The sequence below is a fragment of the Scatophagus argus genome, chromosome 15 (assembly GCF_020382885.2).
Source record: "Scatophagus argus isolate fScaArg1 chromosome 15, fScaArg1.pri, whole genome shotgun sequence".
NCBI lineage: Eukaryota > Metazoa > Chordata > Actinopteri > Scatophagidae > Scatophagus > Scatophagus argus.
This window is the reverse complement of record NC_058507.1, coordinates 12785476-12807446: the sequence shown is the minus strand read 5'-3', so window position 1 is coordinate 12807446 and position 21971 is coordinate 12785476. Positions and strand designations below refer to the sequence as shown.

The 21971-nt window shown below is 41.7% G+C and overlaps 4 protein-coding genes across 7 annotated transcripts; 2 read left to right on the top strand and 2 right to left on the bottom strand.

The window, feature by feature from the left end:
- The first annotated feature begins 945 nt into the window (after positions 1 to 945).
- zgc:163014 (uncharacterized protein LOC100038766 homolog) lies at positions 946 to 4797 on the top strand. Of its 3 annotated transcripts, none has more exons than XM_046412723.1 (13): positions 946 to 1121; positions 1211 to 1378; positions 1459 to 1564; positions 1764 to 1877; positions 1958 to 2071; positions 2152 to 2329; positions 2413 to 2535; positions 2738 to 2925; positions 3030 to 3226; positions 3327 to 3418; positions 3503 to 3557; positions 3831 to 3928; positions 4120 to 4797. In XM_046412723.1, the coding sequence occupies exons 1-13, from the start codon at positions 1060 to 1062 to the stop codon at positions 4347 to 4349; spliced, it is 1725 nt and encodes a 574-aa protein (XP_046268679.1). In that variant the 5' UTR covers positions 946 to 1059; the 3' UTR covers positions 4350 to 4797. The 3 variants fall into 3 exon arrangements, with proteins under 3 accessions (XP_046268679.1, XP_046268678.1, XP_046268680.1); XM_046412722.1 differs by having other exon boundaries at positions 947 to 1121; positions 2407 to 2535; XM_046412724.1 differs by having other exon boundaries at positions 947 to 1121; positions 2407 to 2535; positions 4167 to 4362.
- A 40-nt stretch (positions 4798 to 4837) lies between these two features.
- gstz1 (glutathione S-transferase zeta 1) lies at positions 4838 to 6909 on the bottom strand. Of its 2 annotated transcripts, none has more exons than XM_046412728.1 (9): positions 6700 to 6909; positions 6323 to 6374; positions 6165 to 6232; positions 5926 to 6006; positions 5714 to 5839; positions 5540 to 5615; positions 5389 to 5441; positions 5252 to 5301; positions 4838 to 5016 (listed from the first exon to the last, which is right to left on the bottom strand). In XM_046412728.1, the coding sequence occupies exons 1-9, from the start codon at positions 6727 to 6729 to the stop codon at positions 4890 to 4892; spliced, it is 663 nt and encodes a 220-aa protein (XP_046268684.1). In that variant the 5' UTR covers positions 6730 to 6909; the 3' UTR covers positions 4838 to 4889. The 2 variants fall into 2 exon arrangements, with proteins under 2 accessions (XP_046268684.1, XP_046268685.1); XM_046412729.1 differs by lacking the exon at positions 6700 to 6909 and adding an exon at positions 6461 to 6596.
- A 206-nt stretch (positions 6910 to 7115) lies between these two features.
- Positions 7116 to 14271, top strand: aldh6a1 (aldehyde dehydrogenase 6 family, member A1). The gene is made up of 12 exons (XM_046412725.1): positions 7116 to 7274; positions 7626 to 7670; positions 7765 to 7839; positions 8485 to 8646; positions 8895 to 8973; positions 9568 to 9870; positions 10636 to 10757; positions 11739 to 11928; positions 12406 to 12587; positions 12678 to 12857; positions 13736 to 13834; positions 13922 to 14271. The coding sequence occupies exons 1-12, from the start codon at positions 7236 to 7238 to the stop codon at positions 14024 to 14026; spliced, it is 1581 nt and encodes a 526-aa protein (XP_046268681.1). The 5' UTR covers positions 7116 to 7235; the 3' UTR covers positions 14027 to 14271.
- si:ch211-163l21.10 (basal body-orientation factor 1) lies at positions 13887 to 21176 on the bottom strand. Its single transcript, XM_046412726.1, has 11 exons — positions 20701 to 21176; positions 20367 to 20619; positions 20208 to 20273; positions 18485 to 18628; positions 18323 to 18403; positions 18020 to 18090; positions 17160 to 17304; positions 16120 to 16610; positions 15832 to 15936; positions 14985 to 15056; positions 13887 to 14806 (listed from the first exon to the last, which is right to left on the bottom strand). Exons 1-11 carry the CDS (start codon positions 20742 to 20744, stop codon positions 14707 to 14709), a joined length of 1572 nt encoding a protein of 523 aa, XP_046268682.1. The 5' UTR covers positions 20745 to 21176; the 3' UTR covers positions 13887 to 14706.
- Between the last annotated feature and the right edge of the window lie 795 nt (positions 21177 to 21971).

The window sequence follows — 21971 nt, the reverse complement described above, 5'->3', positions numbered from 1 at the left end:
AACATGACACTTCAGAGGTGTAATTTAGACAGCTGATGTGTGTGTGTGTGTATGGTCTCCAGCCAACTGAATCTGTCCATTTCACCTGAGACCATCATTTCGTAACAGTCTTACTGCTGATCCAGGATTAGAAGGTGGATGGCCCCCTGTGTTTCCATTAAATTGTGGCATTAGGGGATTGATGTAATTGTTACAGGGGTGTTGATGAAACCAGGTTTTATTTTCAGCTCTCAACAAAGGCCAGTTAGAACCCAGAATAACATACATTTTATTGGATTTCTAAAAAGCAGGAGGACAAAGATACTCTTACATCATTGTGATGCTTAGCTAGAACTCAAAGTGCTACATTCATTCATTTAAACTTTGATGATTTTAAAAGTTGTGGACGGGAGATATGCAGCAACTTGAATGTAGTCATAAATCCAGCGAAATATAGTGCATGTTTTATTTATTTATTCATTGCTTGATATGTCTATAGAGCCCAATAACTCTGAGAGCATATTTGAGACCAGTTGAGTGTTTTGGTACTGAACTGCATTATAATGAAAGCGTTGTCCTTACATAGAGCTTACTGTGCTTGAGGGGGGCAGAAAGATATCACAAACCAGCACAACACCACCCTAACCACTTTAGAGTCCCAAAGAGTGAAGGTTTACCAAAGTCAAAAACATCACTGAATACGTCAATAGTTTAAAACGATAAATCATTAAAATGTTGCAGAAAAATACAAATCTTTTATTTCTTCTATCACTGATCCCTCTTAGCTCTTCTTCCCCCTGAACAGACAAGCTATTAATAGAAAAAGACACATAAGAGGTGGAAAACAGCTCGAGTAAACATAAAGCGCATTGTTACGAAAGAGCCATTCAGTAACGCCTAGCCATGCGCAGGTGTTCAACAATGTGTCCTGGTGATTAATAAATTAATTATACTTCGGTCTCACGTGTGCGTTTTCATAGCGGTCTCGAGCTCGACTCAACCAATCAGACGTGACCGGAGCTCGAGGTTGCAACCAACGTTCTGCTCGCGGCTTGCTTTCAAAATTTCTTGACAAGCAACATGGGGAAGCTGAGTTTTTACGCGCTTTGGTCCCTTCGTGACGCCCCCCGTCAATTTATTAGGTAGGCCTGTACGGATAACATGGAATACACAGCAGTTTTCACAGTGAAGAAACAATTCAGACATGTTGTTCCGGTCTCACCGCCCGCAGCAAATCCAACCGAAGGTGCTTTCAAGTCCACATCCCACTCCCTCTTCCCAAACACCTGGTCATCTTTGGTCTTGGAGAGTGGAAATGCAGTGAGACAATATCAGTAGACGTTGTGGTCAGTGCAGAAATACCGGCCCAGAAAATTGGGACCCTGTCAGCTCAAGCAAGGTATGTAGAGAAAAGGCAATACATGGAAAAACACACAAAAAAACTCTTGACTAAATTGGTAAAATCGACTTTGAACCCAGGTGTCTGACCTGGGAGGGTGATTGGAGCACTGATATTGCCACAGTGGCAGCCGAGAGAGGAAGGAAAGGAGTTTATGGAAAGATTGTGCTCACAGTGTGTGGAGAGGTAGGTTTCAATTGTTAGTAAAGACATGGGTTAACTGTTTCCATTTAATGTCCAAAACAAGGAAAACAACCATAAGCATTCAAAAGCTTAAACTGTATCTCATATGCACGACAAATCCAGATTTCAAAGGCATCATATTGGATCATATTTTACATTTTTGCTGTTTTTGTTCCATGTAATGACTTGTGACCGGCCACAGGATGAAAGCAGTGTCTTCAGCAGTACTCCTCTGGTGCAAAGGAAATGTCTGTTCCCAGAATCACACAATAGCACTGATCTCTCTTGCACATTACAGAGCGCTGGAAATGAAACGGTGAGATCAGCACGGTTAAAATGTTCTTCTGAGTTATTTACACTTGTATTGCAACATTTTGCCATTGGCCTGCCCTGCAGATAACTGCCAACTCCTCGCATTTGGGTGATAGTGTCTGCTATGCTGAGATCCAAGTAAATAAAATTGACACCAGTGATTCCACTATGGGAAATAAGCCCCCAGTTTGGCCGACGGTAAGAGTCGCGTTAACGATTAAATGTCTGCATGCGTGTGACGTAAATTTGTTTCATGATATTCTCTGTGCAACTGAAAGGATAAGACACCCAGACGGACAGTTATTAGTAAGAGAGGCCATCTGACGTGGAGCTCTGAGGACATGGACAGTCTCGCAGAGGACATAGACCAGGCTTCAACTCCCAAGAAAAAAAGGCTGTCCAGGATGAGCAGTCAGGAAGAAATGACCGTGCAGATAAAGAATGAGAACAGAGAAGGTCAGAAAGAAGAACCCAACAACCATTGTGGTCATGTCTGAATGTGTAAAATGAATTTTGACAGAGATTGTGATTAGTTTCAGTGTGTCCCTCAAAGCGCTGGAGCCACACCATGTGTCTGAGTGACCCTGACACGGCCATCCTCATCGGAGGGGAGGCAGCAGATCAAAACTACTGCAAGGACTCTCTGTGGAAGCTTGAGTTAGGTCAGTGCTGAAGTATTTGTTTGGTCATATAATGTTTATTAATTAATGTCCGTAAAGGCCATGAGGTAAAACTGTTTACGACATAAGAAGGAAGTAAGACAAAGTACCAAACCCTGAAATATCTTCACATTTAGCACATTTACACTGAACGCAATGTGTTTTTCCACATTCAGTTTCCCTTTTGAACTCTTTGAATTCTCAGACAATGACTTCTGGTTTCCCATGAACTCCTCTGCTTCTGGACCTGTACCACCCTGTTCCCGAGGACACTCTGCGACCTATGACCCAGACTCTAAGTCCGTCTTCGTTTACGGCGGCCTGAGGGAGGGTCATCGCTACAGCGAACTGTATATCCTCAATACTCTGACCTGGAGGTGGAGGCTTGTCACTGTGGGTTTGTCACAAGTTGCTAAAGTCTTGTAGTTACAAACACCCAAGCAGAGTTAAAGGTAACGCTTTCCTTTGGTTTTTTTGTGTGGATTTGCCCACTTTAGGCAAGAGGAAATGTTCCAAAATTGGCATATCATTCTGCGACCTTTTATAAGAAAGAGCTTTTTGTCTTCGGTGGAGTTCAGCCAAGCCATTCTTCTGGGGATAAATCGTGCAGTAACGCTCTGTACATCTTTAACCCTGAGTTTGAGCTCTGGTACCAGCCGATTGTGGAGGGGGACAAACCCCTGCCTCGCTTCGGGTCAGTCGTCTTTTCAAAATGAGCGCAGTAAATTTTCTGTCATTCGAATATTGTTATTTTACTTAAATATTACTCTCATGCTTATATTTGCATGGAGCAGACACTCTGCCACACTGATGTCACAGAAGTTGATAATATTTGGAGGACGGAAGACTGCTACCTACCTGAATGACCTTCACATTCTAGATCTGGGTAAGATGAAGATCCAGTGGCTGCATTAGGCGATAATTTTGTGTCTATATTTAAACTGATACTTTTTTCTTTTAATGAGAAAAGGATTCATGGAGTACACAGCTGTGAAGTGTGGGAACATGCCACCACTGCCTCGAGGGTGAGTACAGGACTAATCAACCTTGATAGATGTCATCGACAGAGCCATCTGGTCTTTTTCTGTTTCTGCTGTCTTGGCCAGCCAGAACTGCATTAGAATTTTAAGGGTTTTAACAAAATATAACCTCTGTTAATAGATCGTCTTTCTGCATTGTTTCTTAGGTTTTTAGCTAAACATAAAGCAATAAAGAAATGAGTAGAATAAATGTTTTGCTCAACTTGCCTTTAGAACATTAAGGGTACAAATGAAACTTCCTTGTCTGTACATGGACAGGTTTCATGCAGCTCTACCAGTGTCAGACAACAGGATTTTAATCTGTGGAGGCTGCAGTGCCATCGGAGCCCTGCAGGACGTACATATTTTCAACACTGGTGAGTTTGTGCCACGTCAGATTGTATATTAAATTTAAAAAGACTACATCAGGAATGCAGTTAAGTCTATTAAAACTGTTAAACAAGGTTGGTGTTACAAAGGCTTTGAAATTGATTTTGGTCATAGTGTTCTAATGAATCACAAATCAGGTGTTGTGTACAGTGAATCCCCTGCTTTGATTTCTCCTCAGACACCAACCTGTGGAGCTCATTGGCGTCTCCTCTGCTTTGCTCCAAGCCTCGTGCAGGACACAGCATGATGAACTTGGGCTGCTCCATACTAACAGACGCTGAGAAAAACAAACAAGGCGAAAAGGACGGCGTCCAGTGCACATTGCTGGTGTTTGGTGGATCAGACTGCTGCGGCACCTTCTACGACGACACAGTCAAGTGCACAGTGGAGATTCCCTCTGACAAATGATGGATCCATCAGGGAAGGGATCCGAACAGGACAGTTGTATTGATTCATTTTGAACCAGAGGAGATGCTGTGATCTGTTTTGATAATGTGATAGAAAAACAACAGTATCTTAACGTGTATGTGTCTGTAAGTCTGTAAAGTGATTTTATATAGTCGCTTTGTCTTTACGTTATATGATCGTTGCATGATGTATTCTGCAGTTTAGCCCTTAGTATAGCTTTTTTTATTCCTTTGAGTCTCTCTTAATAACTACCCATAGTCCACACAGGCAGTATGCTGCACAAGGAGAGCTGAGAGGTTCTGCAGTTTGCTTAACAAATCACTGTTCTGCATGTTTTACACTCTGTATCCTCATCCCCACCTAGCAGTATGTTTTTTCAGGGGAGAGTGCTAGACTGGATAAATGAATAAAGTGCTAATAAACTAATAAAATGCTAATAAACATTTAACTCAGTTTCCTTGTTATTTAAAGTAACTCCACTGACAGGATCATTTTCACAGCACTTTATTCAACGGCCTGTAGAGCTGCTGAGTTGTAATTCTATGCACGCAGATCAGCAGGTGTGTCAGGTTGGTGAGACGGGTGGCTCACTTTGAAAGCGTCAATCTCAAGTAAGGCTTGATTTAACCTTTTGATAGTCGGATACTGCTCGACATCCACTTTGAACCTGTAGGGATTAAAGACAGAGAGGGGTCATGCTTCTCTGCATAGGGGTGTTTAAAGTTCAGCAGGGTCTGGGACAGAGCGGATGGGTTTCATGTAAAGAAAAAGGAAAATGCAATGACATGATTCAACTGTCAACCACAGGATGTCACGTAACGTTGATATGTTCTTATTCAGGATGACAGAGTAGTGATGTGGTATTTTATACTGCAGTTTTTATGAAGTGTCTGATTACATACCTCTCTGCATTGTAGACTTGTGGGACCAGACAGATGTCTGCCATCGATATCTAGAAGGTGACCAATGAGTCAGATGTACAGTTTCTGTAGTTTATCACACTGTTGTCATGCTTTTAACATGAAAGCCATGCTCTTACCTCATCACCTACACAGTATTTCCCTGCTGTTTGCTTCAGAATGGGCTCAAGAGCTGCAATATAAAGATGCACATAAAATTATAAAGGCAGTCAAGTGATGAGTCTCAGAATAACTTGAGCTCTTTAGTTGAGAAGACAATCTTCCACCAACCTTGAAAGCCACGATCGATGAAGTGCTGAGACCACTGTGCCTTTTCTGCTCCTATTTTCTGAATCACGTATAAATTCTGAAACATTCAGGAATGAATTAATGGTCTGAACTTGCAACAGTTGAGTTTTGTCATCCAAAATGGCGTTACAATCACTTGGACTGTGCTGTTCTCACCTGCAGAGGTTGTATCCCCGAGGCAATGAGATCACTTATCATCCGGACCTGGGCACGTTTCTTTGGGTCCGCTGGAAGAAGCCGAGGCCCTGGCCTTGTCTCATCAATGTACTGGATTACTGCCAGCTGTGCGAGCAGGAATCCATTTTCAGTAGCATTCCAGCTGGCTGACTACAATACACTTTACACGAGTGAAGAGTTTAGGCACTCACTGACTGAGAGAGGGTGACGCCATCAATTTCAACTGCAGGCACTTGTCGCATGGGATTTACTGTCTTGTACTCTTGTGTGAGCTTGATCACATAGAGGCAATTCAGAAGATGTTTAAAAACATGTACATCCAGCCAGTGTTCATTTAAGACAGTTCAATCCTCTTTATTATGTCTAATGCTAATCATGATGTACTGTAAGCTTTTTCTGCATGGATATGGGTCCTGTCAATCTACTATACCTGCTGACCTCCATCTTTGATTAGATTGACCGGAACCTGGTCATACTCGATACCTTTAAGAGCAAAAGCTGGTGCACAAAAAATTAATGATCATCTTGTTGACATCCAAACTGTTTTAAATAACAACTTAAGAAGTCAGATGATGTAGCATGACTTACCAATGCGAACCCTCCAGGAGCAGGAGCTTCTGAAGTATCCGTACAGAACAGGCTGTTCAGAAATGGCAAAACAGATAACACTCAGTCCATTTGAAGACACATCACATGAAATATTGAACTTCTCGTCTGCTGGTTCACCTTAGTTTGGCTTGCCATAGCTTTTTGGCTTCTACTTTTCCTTCAACTAGACTGGGTCTTCTATTGCAAGCGTTTTTTCCAGTCTCATCTCTTGTTTGCAGCAGCCAATAGGATGTTCTCCTAAAATCCCTCCTACCTACTCTTTGGTCCATGACTAAACAAAATCTGGGCTTCATTTGCTTTACTTTAGTGACATGGTGCACATACTTAGCAAACAATCCACGGTGTTAATACTGTACCTTGGTGAAGCGAGCTAAGGACAAGTGCATTGTTGTGGTTGTGATAATGTTGTCGTTACTCGCTCAAACAGATGTCGGTTGTGTCGCATTTCACGGCAAAACCCCTCCTACAGAGCACATGTGTACAACATTATGTGCGCATCGCTAAAACACCCCGAGCAAAACAGCTAGCTTTCCCGTTATTTAGCTTAGCTTTTGGTCATAGTTCAACTCCTGGTTGCATAACTTTTCCAGCCAATAAATTGAAGACTGCTAACTCATTTTAATCCAATGATTAGCCGAGCTCCACAGCTAAGGCAAGATATCGTTAATCTCTACTAGGGATTGGATAGAATGCGCACAACGTTGACCAATCAGAGGGCGCTTATTATGGGCGTGCGAGCACGCAGCGAATAGCGAGCCTGTGATTTTGACAAAGCCCTCCCACAGGTAATACATCTGTGTGAGGCAGGGAGCCGAATGTCGTCTTCTGCAGGCCACCATCCTAGTTGTGAAGTTGATCAAATCAATTGACTCCACTCAGTACCATATCCACCATGGCGACAACAGCATTAAGGTCCGTGGTAAAGGCAAAGGTAAGAAGGTTTTCATCTTTAAACGCTCCTCCATTGCAAATGATGCAGAGTGGTTTGACAGCTCACACTTTAAGTGCCAGCTGTAATGTACCTGCTTGGACTGCATTCAGTTTTCCAGTTCACTCCGGTCAGCTTGACTTTGTCCCCTTCAGGCCTTTTCATTACACTCCACACTTTGTAGTTGCTCATTAATCTGGAGGGGGAATCTGGCTGCAACTGGAAACAGCTCGTATTGTGTATTTCATGTTCCTCAAAATATGTAAACCAAACCTACACGTATTGTATTTGAATCAATAGATAATATTTATGGCATTTGATGATATCAGACCCCATGCTGTGTTTCTTTCTCAGGTGCCTCTTAGAGTTGGCCGCATGTCCTACTCCTCCTCCTCAGTGGTGGGTTAAGAACAGTGTTAATTGTCAGTCTGCAATTATATTTAACGTACAGTGGCAATGAACCTGCTGACTAAATGCACGTGTCTCCTCACAGCCTACCACCAAGTTGTTCATTGATGGGAAGTTCGTTGAGTCCAAGACTTCAGAGTGGCTGGATATTCACAATCCTGTAAGTATTTCACCTGGTCTGGACCACCACACTGTGTAAACATCATGCATTAACTCGAAGCAAAATTGCAAATTTATATTTGGGCTTGTCATATGACCAGATTTATGAGCAGTGTCTTTCAATACCAAAATCAGTATATTTTTCGATGATAAATATTATTAAATCTGACCAACACTTGGATAACAAGTTTTAACTTTTAAAATCCCGTTATTTGTCCCTTTCCTGTAGAATTATGGCCCATATATCTGATAAACAATCGGAAATCTGTTAACCTTTTATTTGAAGTTTATTGCAGTGAGCATTTGAGGGGGTACCAGGGGGTCTCCAGCAAAAAGCAGGAATCATTTATTTGCAGTATAATTATATTCATGAGTAAAACAGTGACTGAATGCATGACTCTTTTTGTCATGGGTTGTTTACAGTTATATAATAATAAAAAATAATAATAATACATAATAATAATAAAAAAATTGTTGGAGATGGAGATCGGTGCTCTAATTTGTGTCAGTTTAGGGCTTCTTGAAGTGAAATACTTTGACAGCCACTGTTTTAATGAACTTATACAAGCCCTACTGATTGGAGCTAATTAATCTGTAGTGCATTCATGGGATTTTTTTTTTATCCTTTTTTTTTTCTGTTCTACAGGCTACCAATGAGGTGATCTCCCGTGTCCCCAAAGCCACCCAGGAGGAGATGTTGGCTGCTGTGGACTCGTGCTCCAGAGCCTTTCGCTCCTGGTCCGAGACCTCCATCTTGGCTCGGCAGCAGATTTTCCTGCGCTATCAGCAGCTTATCAAGGACAACATTGTAAGTCAGAAGATCAAAAGGTGCAACTGAAATCAAAAGCTTACTGTGTAGTGCTGTTCATTTATTGATTTATTAATGAATTATTAAGTGAAACAACTGTTAAATTTGACTGCTTACAAATAAGTCTTTCAACTTTAGGTCAGAGCCTGTTGTTTGTATTTAATAGCTGTTAAAACTCTAGTTCAGATTCCATCTTAAATCTAAAGCTGAAAACAAAGGACTGACGTGAGGGTCGTCATGTGTTTCAGAAAGAGCTTGCCAAGGCCATCACGGTGGAGCAGGGAAAGACCCTTGCAGACGCAGAGGGGGATGTGTTTAGAGGATTACGTAAGTTTGTCTCACGCGTGTGCACACACACACACACACACACACACACACACACACACATATATCTTTAGAAAGGGTGACAAATAGGTAAACGTTTGCATGTTATGTAGCATTTAACTTTGTGGTTTCAGGTAGTTAATGAATTATACTAAACCAGAGCAAAGGGCAGCTTTCTTCATGAGCCCTTTGAATGATTTGTACGAGTATGTTTCGATAAGAAAAATGATAAAAAATAGTTAGCTTTCTGTCCCCACTCCTATCACCAGTACAGATTATGATTCAGAAGAAAAGTGGGACATCTTATCTTTTAAATAATTATTGTGAAAAGTGATAGTTTTGACTCTGTGCATTACAAAAGAACGACACAATCCTACCTTGAAGGAGAAGCCTAATTGCATTGTTGCATTTGTCTTTTTTTTAGAGAGTTGTAGAAATGTCACACTACAGCCATTACCTTAGCTTCCACACAAAAACTAAACAATTGCAGTTTGTATAGATACAACAGTCGTTTCATAGTTTGGCACATCTTGCAAAAAGAAACCAAAATCTATTCACTTGTGTGTTGCGCGCTGTGTTAATTCATTCTCTTTGCAGAGGTTGTGGAGCACGCCTGCAGCATCACCTCTCTGATGCTTGGCGAAACCCTGCCCTCCATCACCAAGGACATGGACACCTACACCTACCGCCTGCCCCTCGGGGTGTGTGCCGGCATCGCACCCTTCAACTTCCCTGCCATGATTCCCCTGTGGATGTTCCCCATGGGCATGGTGTGCGGGAACACCTACCTGCTGAAGCCTTCAGAACGGGTGCCGGCGTGCACCATGTTGTTGGCCAAGATGCTGCAGGATTCCGGCGCTCCAGACGGGACGCTCAACATCATCCATGGCCAACATGACGGTAAGAGTTTCTGAGGTCTGGACGTGTTCGCTTGATAAAATGACGTAACAGATTTCAGTGTCTGAAATTGATGTCAACATTAATGATGATAAAACCAGTCTTGGTTGTGCTTCTTTAAATGTTGGTAAGTCGGACAAACTCATTGCTAACTACAACTAGATAACAAAGCATGTGATGTGTTTTTACCAGCTGTTTTAACACTCCATGTAGTAAAATGTGATTAAATTTTTGGGACAAAATACATCATTAATCTAACATTCAAGTGGAGATGAATTGATCAGTAGATTAGTTGATTGACAGAAATTTTCTTTCAAGAAATCATTCCACACATTTGCTCCATTTAGCTTCTCTAATATGAGAATTTACTGCTGTTCTTTGACTTGTGATGATAGTACCATTGGTCTTTGGACTGTTGGTCGGACAAAACGACATTTGATTGTGCCGTTTCAGCTTTCAGAAATTGTAATGAATGTTTTTCTCTATTTTCAAAACACAACAATTCACCAGTTAATAAAAATATGTGCCAGGTTATTAGTATTTAGTGGCAGCCATGCATCAAAGCCAGGACAAAAATCTTTTCACAAATTGTAAACACAAAACACAATGTTTCATTTTAAAATGTCTCACTTTGTACTAATGTGAAAGAGAAAGCTTAAACTATTTTTTTCTGAATGCTATATTTGGCTCATTATCTCAGCTTAAAGATTACGGTTATTTAAAGCAGGTCCAAGTTAATGCATAACTACATCAGTCTTTCTATCACAGCTGTGAATTTCATCTGTGACCATCCAGCCATCAGAGCGATCAGCTTTGTTGGCTCGAATCAAGCTGGGGAGTATATTTACGAGAGGGGCTCCAAAAATGGCAAGAGAGTCCAGTCCAACATGGTGAGTATGAAATGAAACAGCAGCACAGGTCCAAGTGTCCAAATGTCCAAAAGGTGGCAGCATTGTCCAACAGATTCTTGACCCTCACTGCCTGCTGTATGATGAAAGCAGTTACAGTGAGAGTTAAATGTGAGAGGTTACAAACTGCTAATTACCCTGTTAAAAAATTAACAAGTAATGTATGTAATGTTTTAAGTTCTTGTAATTTATTACATTTGATTACTTTTTTATCACTTTTCTGACAAATGTTTTCAATTGTCATGAATGGAGATTAAACATGTCTTGTCTCAATAATGTCTTGGCTGCACATAAACATGGTTTGATGGGAGATACTTCATTTCATGTGACTGATTGCAGTTACATTAACCTAATTGTTGATGTTTCCTGAGATTTGATATCAAGTGTTTTGATGTTGAAATGAGAGGATTTTCACCCCTGATAAGGTGTAAATTTTACACTGTAATTTTAGAGCACTTTTGATCACACACAATCTTAAAGCACTGAAAGGCTTTTTTGTCTGATGACAGTGGGCACCTGCCTTTATGTGGTCCTCTGGTCGTATGCAGACCCTACAGCAATGAACATTTGATTTGCTTTGAGAGACGTAGCTTATTTAAACACAAGAACCAATCAAACCAACAGTCCAATTCCGAACTCGTACTGCCCAATGAATGGAGCCTGTCCAGCTCCTGGTAAGCCATCCTACCCTGGATGCTGCTGCAGTCAAATTTGTTTTAGCCGCTCTGTTGATCCGCATTGTCCAGAAGTATTTCAGAGGAAGGCGTTCGTACATGACAAAAAGATGCAAAGCAACAAAATGAAGCTTAACCTATTATTTGTCTTTCAGTATCATATGAACTAAATTATGGAACAAATTTAGAATGTAAAATTCGTAGACTGCTTGTTTACAACTCCTTGGTATGATGTTCAATTGTTTTAAGATCAAGCAGCAGAAGGCTAACCACTTCTCATATACTATAGGGAGCCAAGAACCATGGTGTGGTAATGCCAGATGCCAACAAGGAGAACACTCTGAACCAGCTTGTGGGGGCAGCGTTTGGGGCAGCAGGACAGCGCTGCATGGCTCTGTCCACAGCCATCCTGGTGGGTGAGGCACAGAGCTGGCTGCCGGAGCTGGTGGAGCGAGCCAAGGTTCTGCGCGTGAATGCAGGTACCGCGCCCCGTCACCCCGCCTTTCACCTCTGTTTCTCCTGAGTTCCCGGGGGCCTTTTGGGTTTAGTCATCCCGGGGCCACCCACACCGCCCTAACCACACCTCTCGCCTTTTGCCCTGTTGTAACTTCACAAAGAGGGTTCGTTGAGTCAGCCATGCTGCAAATTTGTGGCCAGATCTGCGGCACAGACCTAAATAACAGTCAGAGCATCAGATCCTTTGAGAAAGGAAGTTGATGTGGAGTAGAAAAGAGAACGATTGTCCATGTTTGCCGTGACATAAACTCTAATTTGTGCACTATACAGGAAACCCGTAAGTATCCATTTTTGAGGGAGTGCCGCAGGGTGCCCCGCGTCCTGGCTTTTGCATGTTTGTGGTGAAAGACATATTTGAATGTCATTGCCCTTAATGTGCTCACATCATGCAAGTGCCATAGAATGTAACCTTATAGCTGGTGGTTTTTGGGCCCTGCTAGGAGACCAGCCTGGTGCAGATGTGGGCCCTCTGATCTCTCCCCAAGCCAAGAAGAGAGTCTGTAGTCTGATCCAGAGTGGCGTGGATGAGGGAGCTAAGGTGCTCCTGGATGGACGGAATGTCAAAGTCAAGGGTTATGAGAATGGAAACTTTGTGGGTCCCACCATCCTGAGCAACGTCACCGTATGTGCAAATATGTATTTTCATCAGTACCAGTACCATTGTGTAAAACCTAACTGCCAGTAAAAGTGTTCTCTTTTTGTGCTCTCACAGCCTGAGATGAAGTGCTACACTGAAGAGATCTTCGGGCCTGTGTTGATTGTTCTCGCTGCAGACACTTTGGATGAGGCCATCAGTTTGGTAAACAGGAACCCCTATGGCAACGGCACAGCTATCTTCACCACTAATGGCGCCACTGCACGTAAATACACGCACGAGGTGGATGTGGGCCAGGTGAGTGGCTGCCGCCTCCAAATGTGTTCCTCTGTTTTGGGAGAAAGAAGATATTCACATCCCCCTGTCAAGCCCGCACAGCATCTCAGGCAGGGAGCTTGTCACATTTCTGTTTGAAAACCTTCACACACATTTAAAAAAAAAACTATTATTTTCCATGTAAGTTTAGCCTTGTTTGCCTGTAACCTAAAATAAACACATTTGGCAGCCCCTTTCCCTCCACTTCCCCACCGGTCAGGACTACGAATAGATACAGCAAATATGTGTCTGTTCAGTGAAAACAGGGGGAACATGGAAATATTTTTCCAGGTAGCATTCGAGGAGGGAAATCTTAAAATAAACTCAAACGGGATTCCTAGGGTCCTGTTCAGCGTTAAAGCAGAAATACGGCCAGCCTTTACCCTGTTTGTTTGCCTGTGGAGTCTTAGTTATGCCGTGTTTGCTGTTCACATGTCGGGGAATGCTGTGCAGGACATGTGCTGTCCTTCTCTCCAAACCTCGATGCAACAAACATCTACTTTCTCTTTTTTCCCCTCCCCGCACCTTTGCCAAACGGCCTTTCTGCGTCCAAACTTATTCCTGCTGTTTCAAACATTCAAAACCAACCATGCCATGGCTTCAGTGCCTTCATAACAAAATGTTTTATTTAGCCTTTTCTTCCCTTTCATAAGACCATGCTATGCTTTAAAAACTGCAATATAAGCTGCAGGTTTAGCTTTGTTTGGTGCCATCATGTAAGCTTGTTTTTTTAACGGCATGGATACACCACATCTCTCATCAGCCACATTTTACTCATCCTAGCAATTTAGGATTTTGGGGAATTGTTTTACAAAACTTCCACTTATGGAAATGAAAGGGAAAATACTTGTTTTCAACAGGTTGGAGTGAATGTTCCCATCCCTGTTCCACTGCCTATGTTCTCCTTCACTGGATCAAGGGGATCCTTCAGAGGGGACATGAACTTTTATGGAAAACAAGTATGAAATGAACCAATGAGTTCTGTCAATACAGGTATGAGAAAAACACACGTGGCAGTCTAAATGCTTTTATTTCTTTCTCTCCAGGGAATCCAGTTCTATACACAGATCAAAACTATAACCTCACAGTGGAAAGCTGAAGATGCCACCTTGAAAAGTCCTGCAGTTACCATGCCTACTATGGGACGCTAAATACTCCATGGACGGATAAACCCGAAGACCTAAACACTCTTCTTCAACAAAGATAACTATATATATGTGTGTGTACACACACACATATATACTATATTATATATAATGACACATTTTTAAAGATTTTATATTAGATGTGTATGTACAGATACTCTGTAAATATAAACCACTGTGGCTAAGATCCTAACTATGCAAAACATCTGACTCAATGTTGGATCAATGTCAAATACAACACCCACAATGAAGCACGTGTGTACTTACTCACAGTCTAGTGTATATAATCCCCATGAATGAATGTTGCTGGGGACATTGCATTGTATTCCACTTATCCACCTTCAAATGGCTCTTTAGCAATCTTGTGTATTATCTGGTGCATATTTTGGTATCAGCACTTTGTGGTTAGAAAGTCATTTTGTCTTAAGGGAATAGATCCTTTTAAAGGGATTATGACACAATTCAAACAAGCTTTGGGTATGAAAGGGAATACTCACAGGCATGCATAGGCTTGCATGTGTGTGTGTATATATAGTATGTGTGTGTGTGTATATATATGCACAGTAATACATTTTTAATGAGCACAAGCAAATCTCTTGTATTCTTCTGTACACTGTCAACGCTTATGAGAAGCATGCAAAGCAGAGGCGGACAATCCAGAGTGTGATACAGAGGCCACACAGAGGTCATATGGTGCGTACATCCGGCAGGCTGTTTGGGTTCGAGGGCATAACGGGCTCAGGCGCCTGGGTGATGAAGGTCGCCTGGGAGAGCTCCTCTCTAATTCTGGAAGACACTCATCATTATGCAACTTCTTGATAAATCACATGTAGGCACTTATGTTCTCACAGCCAGTACTTTTTTCAGCTAAACATGGAATGTGGGACCAATAAATCTGCACAGGCTTCATAATTGCCAGGATGAAGAGCAACTTTTATTCTTGAACATTCCTTTAATGTCTTACCCGGCAGCATCGCTGTCAATAGGGCTCTTCTTCTCGGAGGTGGCAGACAGGGCTAGACGTTGGCTAGCTTTCCTATAAGGAAAATGCAGAGCTGTAGTTAAATAGAGAACCTTACAGTGAAAAGACATGTTTTAGCACATTGGTGTCTATGCACTCTAGTCTGCAGCCTGTCTTGGACCGAGGTTACTCTGGGTCAGCACGATACACATGGACTTGGACAGCTGACTTTCTTGAGTCGCCAAATGTTCTGTGTTATTCTGCTGAACTAGGTGCCAGACCACCATTAACATGAATATACATCTCCTCCTGCCTGCTCCATACATCCAGATCCCCTGTACACTCCTTTCTGAAAATCATGTTACCAGCTGCTCTCTGACCACAAGTGTTCAAAGAACAAAATAAACTGCTAGTGCACATGAAGAGGAGCCAATAGGCTCAGAGCAAATCGACGTGACCAGATGTTTGTTTCCAAGCACACGACTCTGTGGCTGGGCCTATTTTTACTATTGTGCCCAGACTCTTTCTTCATTCTTTTTAAGCAGCTGGATGGAAAAGAAAATTGGTTGAAGCCTAACTGATGTTTTATGGTATCCTCTTCTGCTGAGAAAATGGCTGTTTAAAACATTAAAAAGAGGGAGGAGTCACCAGAAGTTCAGCCTGAGCTACTGCTTGGTGTCACAGCACTTTGTTGTTCAGAGGTAATTCAACCAGACGTTTCAGTCCATTTTCGGGGATTACGAGTGGATTGCACAGTATTATTTAGGATGATGTCAATGAGCGATAAATAAGCAGCCAGCAAGTCTTCGGCTAAGACAAAAACGATACAATCATTGGGAGGCTTTATTACCTTTCCCTCTGGCCATTCATTTTAGCAAAGAGAAGCCTGAGCACTCGTTCCTTCTGCTCCCAAGTGAGATCTGACATTTCAACTTTGCTGCCGGGTTGATGAGACCTTAAAAATCCAAAATTGATGTTAACCTCAACTAGTGGACACATTCTTACATATACAGGCTGTATTATATCAAGCTGAACCAAGTATGTTGTTAGGCTTTGATGACCACTGAAAAAGCTTGAGGAATTAAAAATATCCCAAAGACATGCTGTTTGTCATGGCAATGATGGGAAGTGGACCTACCACAGTGCTGCTGCCTCCATGTCTGAATGGACAGAGTTGGTACTGTGGGAGCTTTTATGAAAGGTGCGGATGGGTGGGAACTTTAGCTTTCCTTCTGTGGCTTCTCTCATCCTCCAGCGATAAGCTTGTAGTGCTTCCTTTTTGTATTTCAACCTGCTGGCCATGATCTCCTGCTTCACCTGAGCCAGTGCTTCATGGAAGAACTGCTCCAGCTCTGTACGCTGCTCTACAATAGTGCTGGCTAGCTGCTTTATGTGCCCCAGTTCCCTTTCCCGCATGGCAAGCACCTTCTGCAGCTTGTCCAGCTCCACCTGGCTGGCCTGGACACTGACCAGAGTCTTCTTCTCTTTCTCCATCTCTCGCTCATGTTCTAAAGCTTTTTGCTCCCGGGCCTGCTGCAGGGAAACCACCTTGGTCCTCAGTTTAGAGAGCTCCTCTTTTTGGGCCTCCATCTGAGCTGCGCTCTCCTTTACCATCAACTCAAATATGTTCTGGGTGAGTACACAGAAAAGCAAAGTAGTAACATTGATGACAACGAGCTAACTTTGGAGAATTCGTTCATTCACATGTTAATATAGAGCTGAAACAGATAATGATTTGTGCTAGCCTGTGATGTTGACTGAGTGGCTAACGGTGGATTTACTCCCTTGATTAGCTGCCATCATAAGAGGTGAGATTAATATGCCCAATATTTATTTGTTTTACAGAATCAGTGCCAGAAACCTGTGAAGGAGAAGCCACTAAATCTGAACCCATACACCAGTGGAAACTCACCACAACCACTGACCACTGAGAGGCTGGGTAGTAGTCATGAGGTGGGGGTGGTAGGGGGGGGTAGGACCACAAGCAAAATACACAGGGTCAGCACAAGTAAACAACACAAGGGAAAAACCACCTGAAATATATTCTGCACAGCTCTCACAAGTGTTTCATAACTGAAATGACTGAAAATGACTTTATGGAGATGAATGCTCTCTATCCACGGACTGCCGGTGCCTAATACTGATGCTCCTGTTTGCCGTCCTGTGGTTCAAACACACCTTGTCCAGTGCCAGGGATGCATTTTCCTTAACCAGCGAATGTGTCAATTTCTGCAGGTTCTCCGCCTCCTTTATGTGATATTTCAGCGCTTCGTTGAGACGGACGTTCTCCTTGAACACGGAGCGTGACGTGTCGTCCAACTGTCTAAATAGTTGGAAGGACAAACAAAAGAGTCAGTGAAAAATCTGAACACATCTGCGAGACATCAATTGAAAGATTTATTAAAATAAACATCTTATTTTAAACTGAATGAAGTGTTGCAAGTAGAACAAAAAAGACATTCTTTTCTTCTTTCTTATGAAATATGTTTATCATTCAAGACTCTGAAAGAGAGACGACTGACTTCTGATCATGCGAAGCCTATCACACATTTTTGCTCTCAGTCTTTCGGTTCCTAGGCGGCAAACTGAAATTACTGTGTCAGTGCACTTGACTTTTAATGACAAGCTGAGCGTTTTTAAGAATTAAATCACTGAATTGACATTAAGACCAAATCGGCAGGACCACACCAGTATCAATGTTGATGTTTTACGAGCTGTAAAAAAATAACTAAACATAGCAGAGGTGAAATATACATCTTAGGGCCTCAAAAGTAATAAACTATGGTCTTCCACACACACACATATTACACTCTCCTCCCTGCAGGAAATTCTGGGGCAGCTGAACATGTGATCATTGGCTTCAGTGAAGTACACTATCTGAACATGACCAACCAGTGCGGTCAGGAAAATAACATTAGTTCTAGTTAAATATATTTATACACATAAACAATCCTGTGAATAAATTATTTTTTCTTCGCGTTGTGAGCACATCAAAGAGCAAATTAAAGAATAAAATTAGACTGTAAAGGCGCACTCACACAATGGCTTCATTGTGGGCCGCCTCCACTACCTGAGCTATCCTCCACTCAGCTTCCACCTCCAGGCGAGCCTGCAGGGAGATTCGCAAGTCTCATTTGTTGTTTGACCAAGCAAATTATCAGCCCCTCCGGCTAGTTTCTCACTCATATTTGCAGAGGGACCAGGTGTCCATAACCAAGTAACTGTTTGGCTGATATGTTTTAAAATCAGATCTACAGTATCTCAATGTGATTTCACCTCATTATTAGTAATTATCTTCCAAACTTGATCAGACCTTTATAGTCCTTTAGACTTGATAATACCTTTTCTTTGAAGAACTTATTCTCCATTTTGTTTAGGCTTTCCCTGTGCTCCTTTTCAGAAGCCTCCATGTTTTTTCTGATCTAAAAATAAAAACTCATGGTTATTGGTAGCATTAACATCATGATAAAAAAGCAATCTGTGATTTTTCTTCCCCCCCTCACATCACTGAGCTCCTGCTCCATCTCCACTTTTCTCTTCTGAAACTCCTTAATCTTCTTCATTCCATCCTGGATCATGTTAAAGTCACTGGACTTCTTTCTGAACAGCTCCTGCATCTCACTGATTTGAAGTGTGTAATTTTCAACCTGTTGAAACCATTGGGACAGTTAGATGCACAGAATGAGAAACATTCAACATGTTAAATGCACACCTGTAAAAATGCATCCACTCGTCTACATTACAGAGCCGCTGGAACGTGCAGCAGTGCAGCTTGTATCAGTCAGGGAAGAAGCCTTTTGTAACAAAGTTCACACGGGCCATACTCTTTTGCAAACCAAATTCAGCCAAGATCAGTCAGGATAAATACCTCAAGATGCTACTGTGGAAAAGCCAGCCTGAGCAAAAATGTGACAAAATGACCAAAGTCATGAGAGACTAGCAAAACACGCACCCACAAACATCTTCATGACGACTAAATGAGAGGCTATCAACCATCTGATTACAACTTCAGGCCTAATCGTTATTCTTCACACAACTCTGTATACGCTCATCTCCATCAGTGCAACAATCTACAGTATTTATTTATTTCAAGTTGGTTTGCATCACGTGCAATTTCCACTCTGTATGATCTATCAAATGCACAACTTTCCAAAACATATCCACCAGTTTACACTTAAAAAGCAATTTGTGTTGCATGCATCCGTCTTGTCCTCATGCGGTGCAGAAACAGCACTTGGAAACGTTTCTAGGGAATAATTATTTGGCTGAGTGAGTTTCTCAACACTAAAGTTTCATGGTGTCTCTCCTAAGACAAAAGCCAGGGCCATTCATGTTCCCCGAGCGCCTTTGATGGAGCACTTTCCATTAGCTAAGTCAATTTTCAAGATGAACCATTTAATCTCCTCGCAATGAGAAAAGGGCTGTGAACAGCACGTCTTGAAGTTACATCTTCTGACTCAACCACACGACAGTATTTTTTTTTTTTTCTGTAACTGGACATATGTGACAGTTCCATACATGTCTAAAATAGGGATGTTTCAAGTTGGTCCAGACCATGCCTCCTTTTTCCTCCTCAGAAGCTTATTGGACTCCATTTTACCAGAATGAACTAAGAACTGGAAGATGGAAAACAGCTGCTGGCAAAAGAAACAAAAGTTGTGTGTGAACGTGTGTGTGTGCTCTTTTTGTCCAGTCAAGCCATTTAAACTTTGTCAAGTCAGTTGATAGCTTGATCTTAACTACAAGCAGCAGAGGTCAGTGAGGATAAAAGGAGTCAAAATAAGCCCCTTTGGTGCGTGTTATGCAACTTCAGCTGGCATTTTGGAGTACGGATTTGTGTGAGGTATGGTTAACACATCAAGATCAACAGTGTGACTGCCTCTTCCTCACCAAGCTCTTTTAAATCATGCCTTTTCTTCTGTGGCAACTGACATAAATGAAAAATAACAGACCATGTAACTCGGAATGTGAGGGTTTGTTTTTTTGTTTTATGGTCGCTTTGTTTGGTTGTTGTTTTCTTACATAACAAATGTCAACATAATTACACACAAGACAGCTGTTAAGACACAGCACAGCACATTTTTGAGATGCTACAGGTTTAAGTTGCGCACATTAAATCATAATATAGACTACGAACATACTAGCTTCAGCATGTACTGTGGGCTCCAAATGAAAGCTTAAGCTGCTTTTCTTTTTCTTGTGGTTGTGTTTTTAAAACGGACTCACCAGTTTGTTTTGCTCTTCACGTGCGAGTGCTTCTTGACTTTTGAGGCTTTTCTGCAGCATACTGATCTGTTAAAACAGGAAGGGACAGTTAGTTTAACGCACTGGAGTTAATCCTTGGTCCTGTTCATTTTTACACATACAAAAAAAATATTCGCCGACCTTCTCCTCTTTAGCTACGTGTTGTTTCTTTAGGAAGTCAGTTATGTCGAGTGTGTCCTTCTCTTGGCGGTAAAGTTGGTTGGTGAGGTCCTCGTTTGCGCGTGCCAACTTGCGGCAGGCCTCGCGGTACTGCACGAGCGACTGGTCGGTGACCTGTAACCTCAGCTCCCATAGGGCAGCGTTGGCCTTGGCCTTCTCCATGTCCGACTCTTTATCCGCTTTAGACTCCTGTTTGCCTTCTTTCTTCCCTTTCCTTTGACAAATTACACAATGTAGTCCTTGAGCTTAAACGCAGTTTTAAAAGAGTGCGCAAATGTAGTCTATGTAAACTTACCCGGCTTTCGCCCTCTTTACTTTGGTGACTTTCTTCTTCGGCATCACTGGTAATATTGAGGCAACTACCTAAAAACTGCGCAAAACAACCCAGAGAAAATGTTATGAGATGATTATCCCAATATTTTTATTTTTTCGCTTACGGTAGGAAGCTCCTGCGTGACCCGCTGTGAAGGTCTGTTTGTTGCTGCCATGGAGACGCCGTACCAGAGAAGGAGGGTCTTGTTGCAAAGAAATTTAAGAAACTTAAGTAACCCATGTAAGACTACACCTTTCATACACAACAGGATATTGTTTAGAAGCTTTTACATTTTACATACATTTTTAATATCTGTCGAATGCAGGATCTTAAAATTTATCTATGACATCCTTGGAAATTTGAATTTAAGTCACAACAAAATGACAACATAAAGACACAGAGAGAGGAAAACATGAAATAAAACAGTTAACTAAAATTCTGACTACAAAGAATACTAACTCTAACTGCAACCATAGGCCTACTTCAGGTTAACACAAAAAGAAATAGCCTGCATGCATATGGATGCATGCAAAGGAAAATGCATGTAGCTTTCGACAACGATGAGACATAATGCAAATGCTAAACCTTGTATTGTGACGTTCACGTTCACTCAGACATTACATAATGCTCATCTTTGTATACTTTACAAAAAATGTAAATTGGACTGTCCTATGGAGACAGCAACACTAATAATGTAATAATCTACTACTAATAATATAATCTCATAATAATCTAGCCACCTTCTGCCAGTGTTCTGAAATGTAATCTTTCAGTGTAATGTGCATGTCCTTACTGCCATCTCCTTTTAGAAAGTGATTAGGCATATCATTAGCATTTTTAAACAACTTTACATCTGTGAGTAATAACTTCAGTGCTTTTGTTTTTATTAATGTTTAAAAAGATATTGCATTTCATTGTCAATTACTGGAGACAATCAGCAAATCCCTGCACTGAAGGCAGGGAACCAGCAAATGTTTGACATTTTTTTGTCCATTAACAGTAAACCACTTAATAAGACTGTTGGTGATTCATTGTCATTAAAGGGATGTATTAATAATCTCAGAATAACTACATATAACTTTCAGCATACTGTTGGACCTGGCACTGTCAAGCAGCTCTCAAATTTGTTTCAATCGCTGACAAACCACCACTAGCCGAGTGTGATTGCCTTAATCAGACCCTGTTTCCTTATTTGCATTTATTTATTGTCCACTTATTATTAAAAATACTCATTTTGTTGCAGTTTTACATTC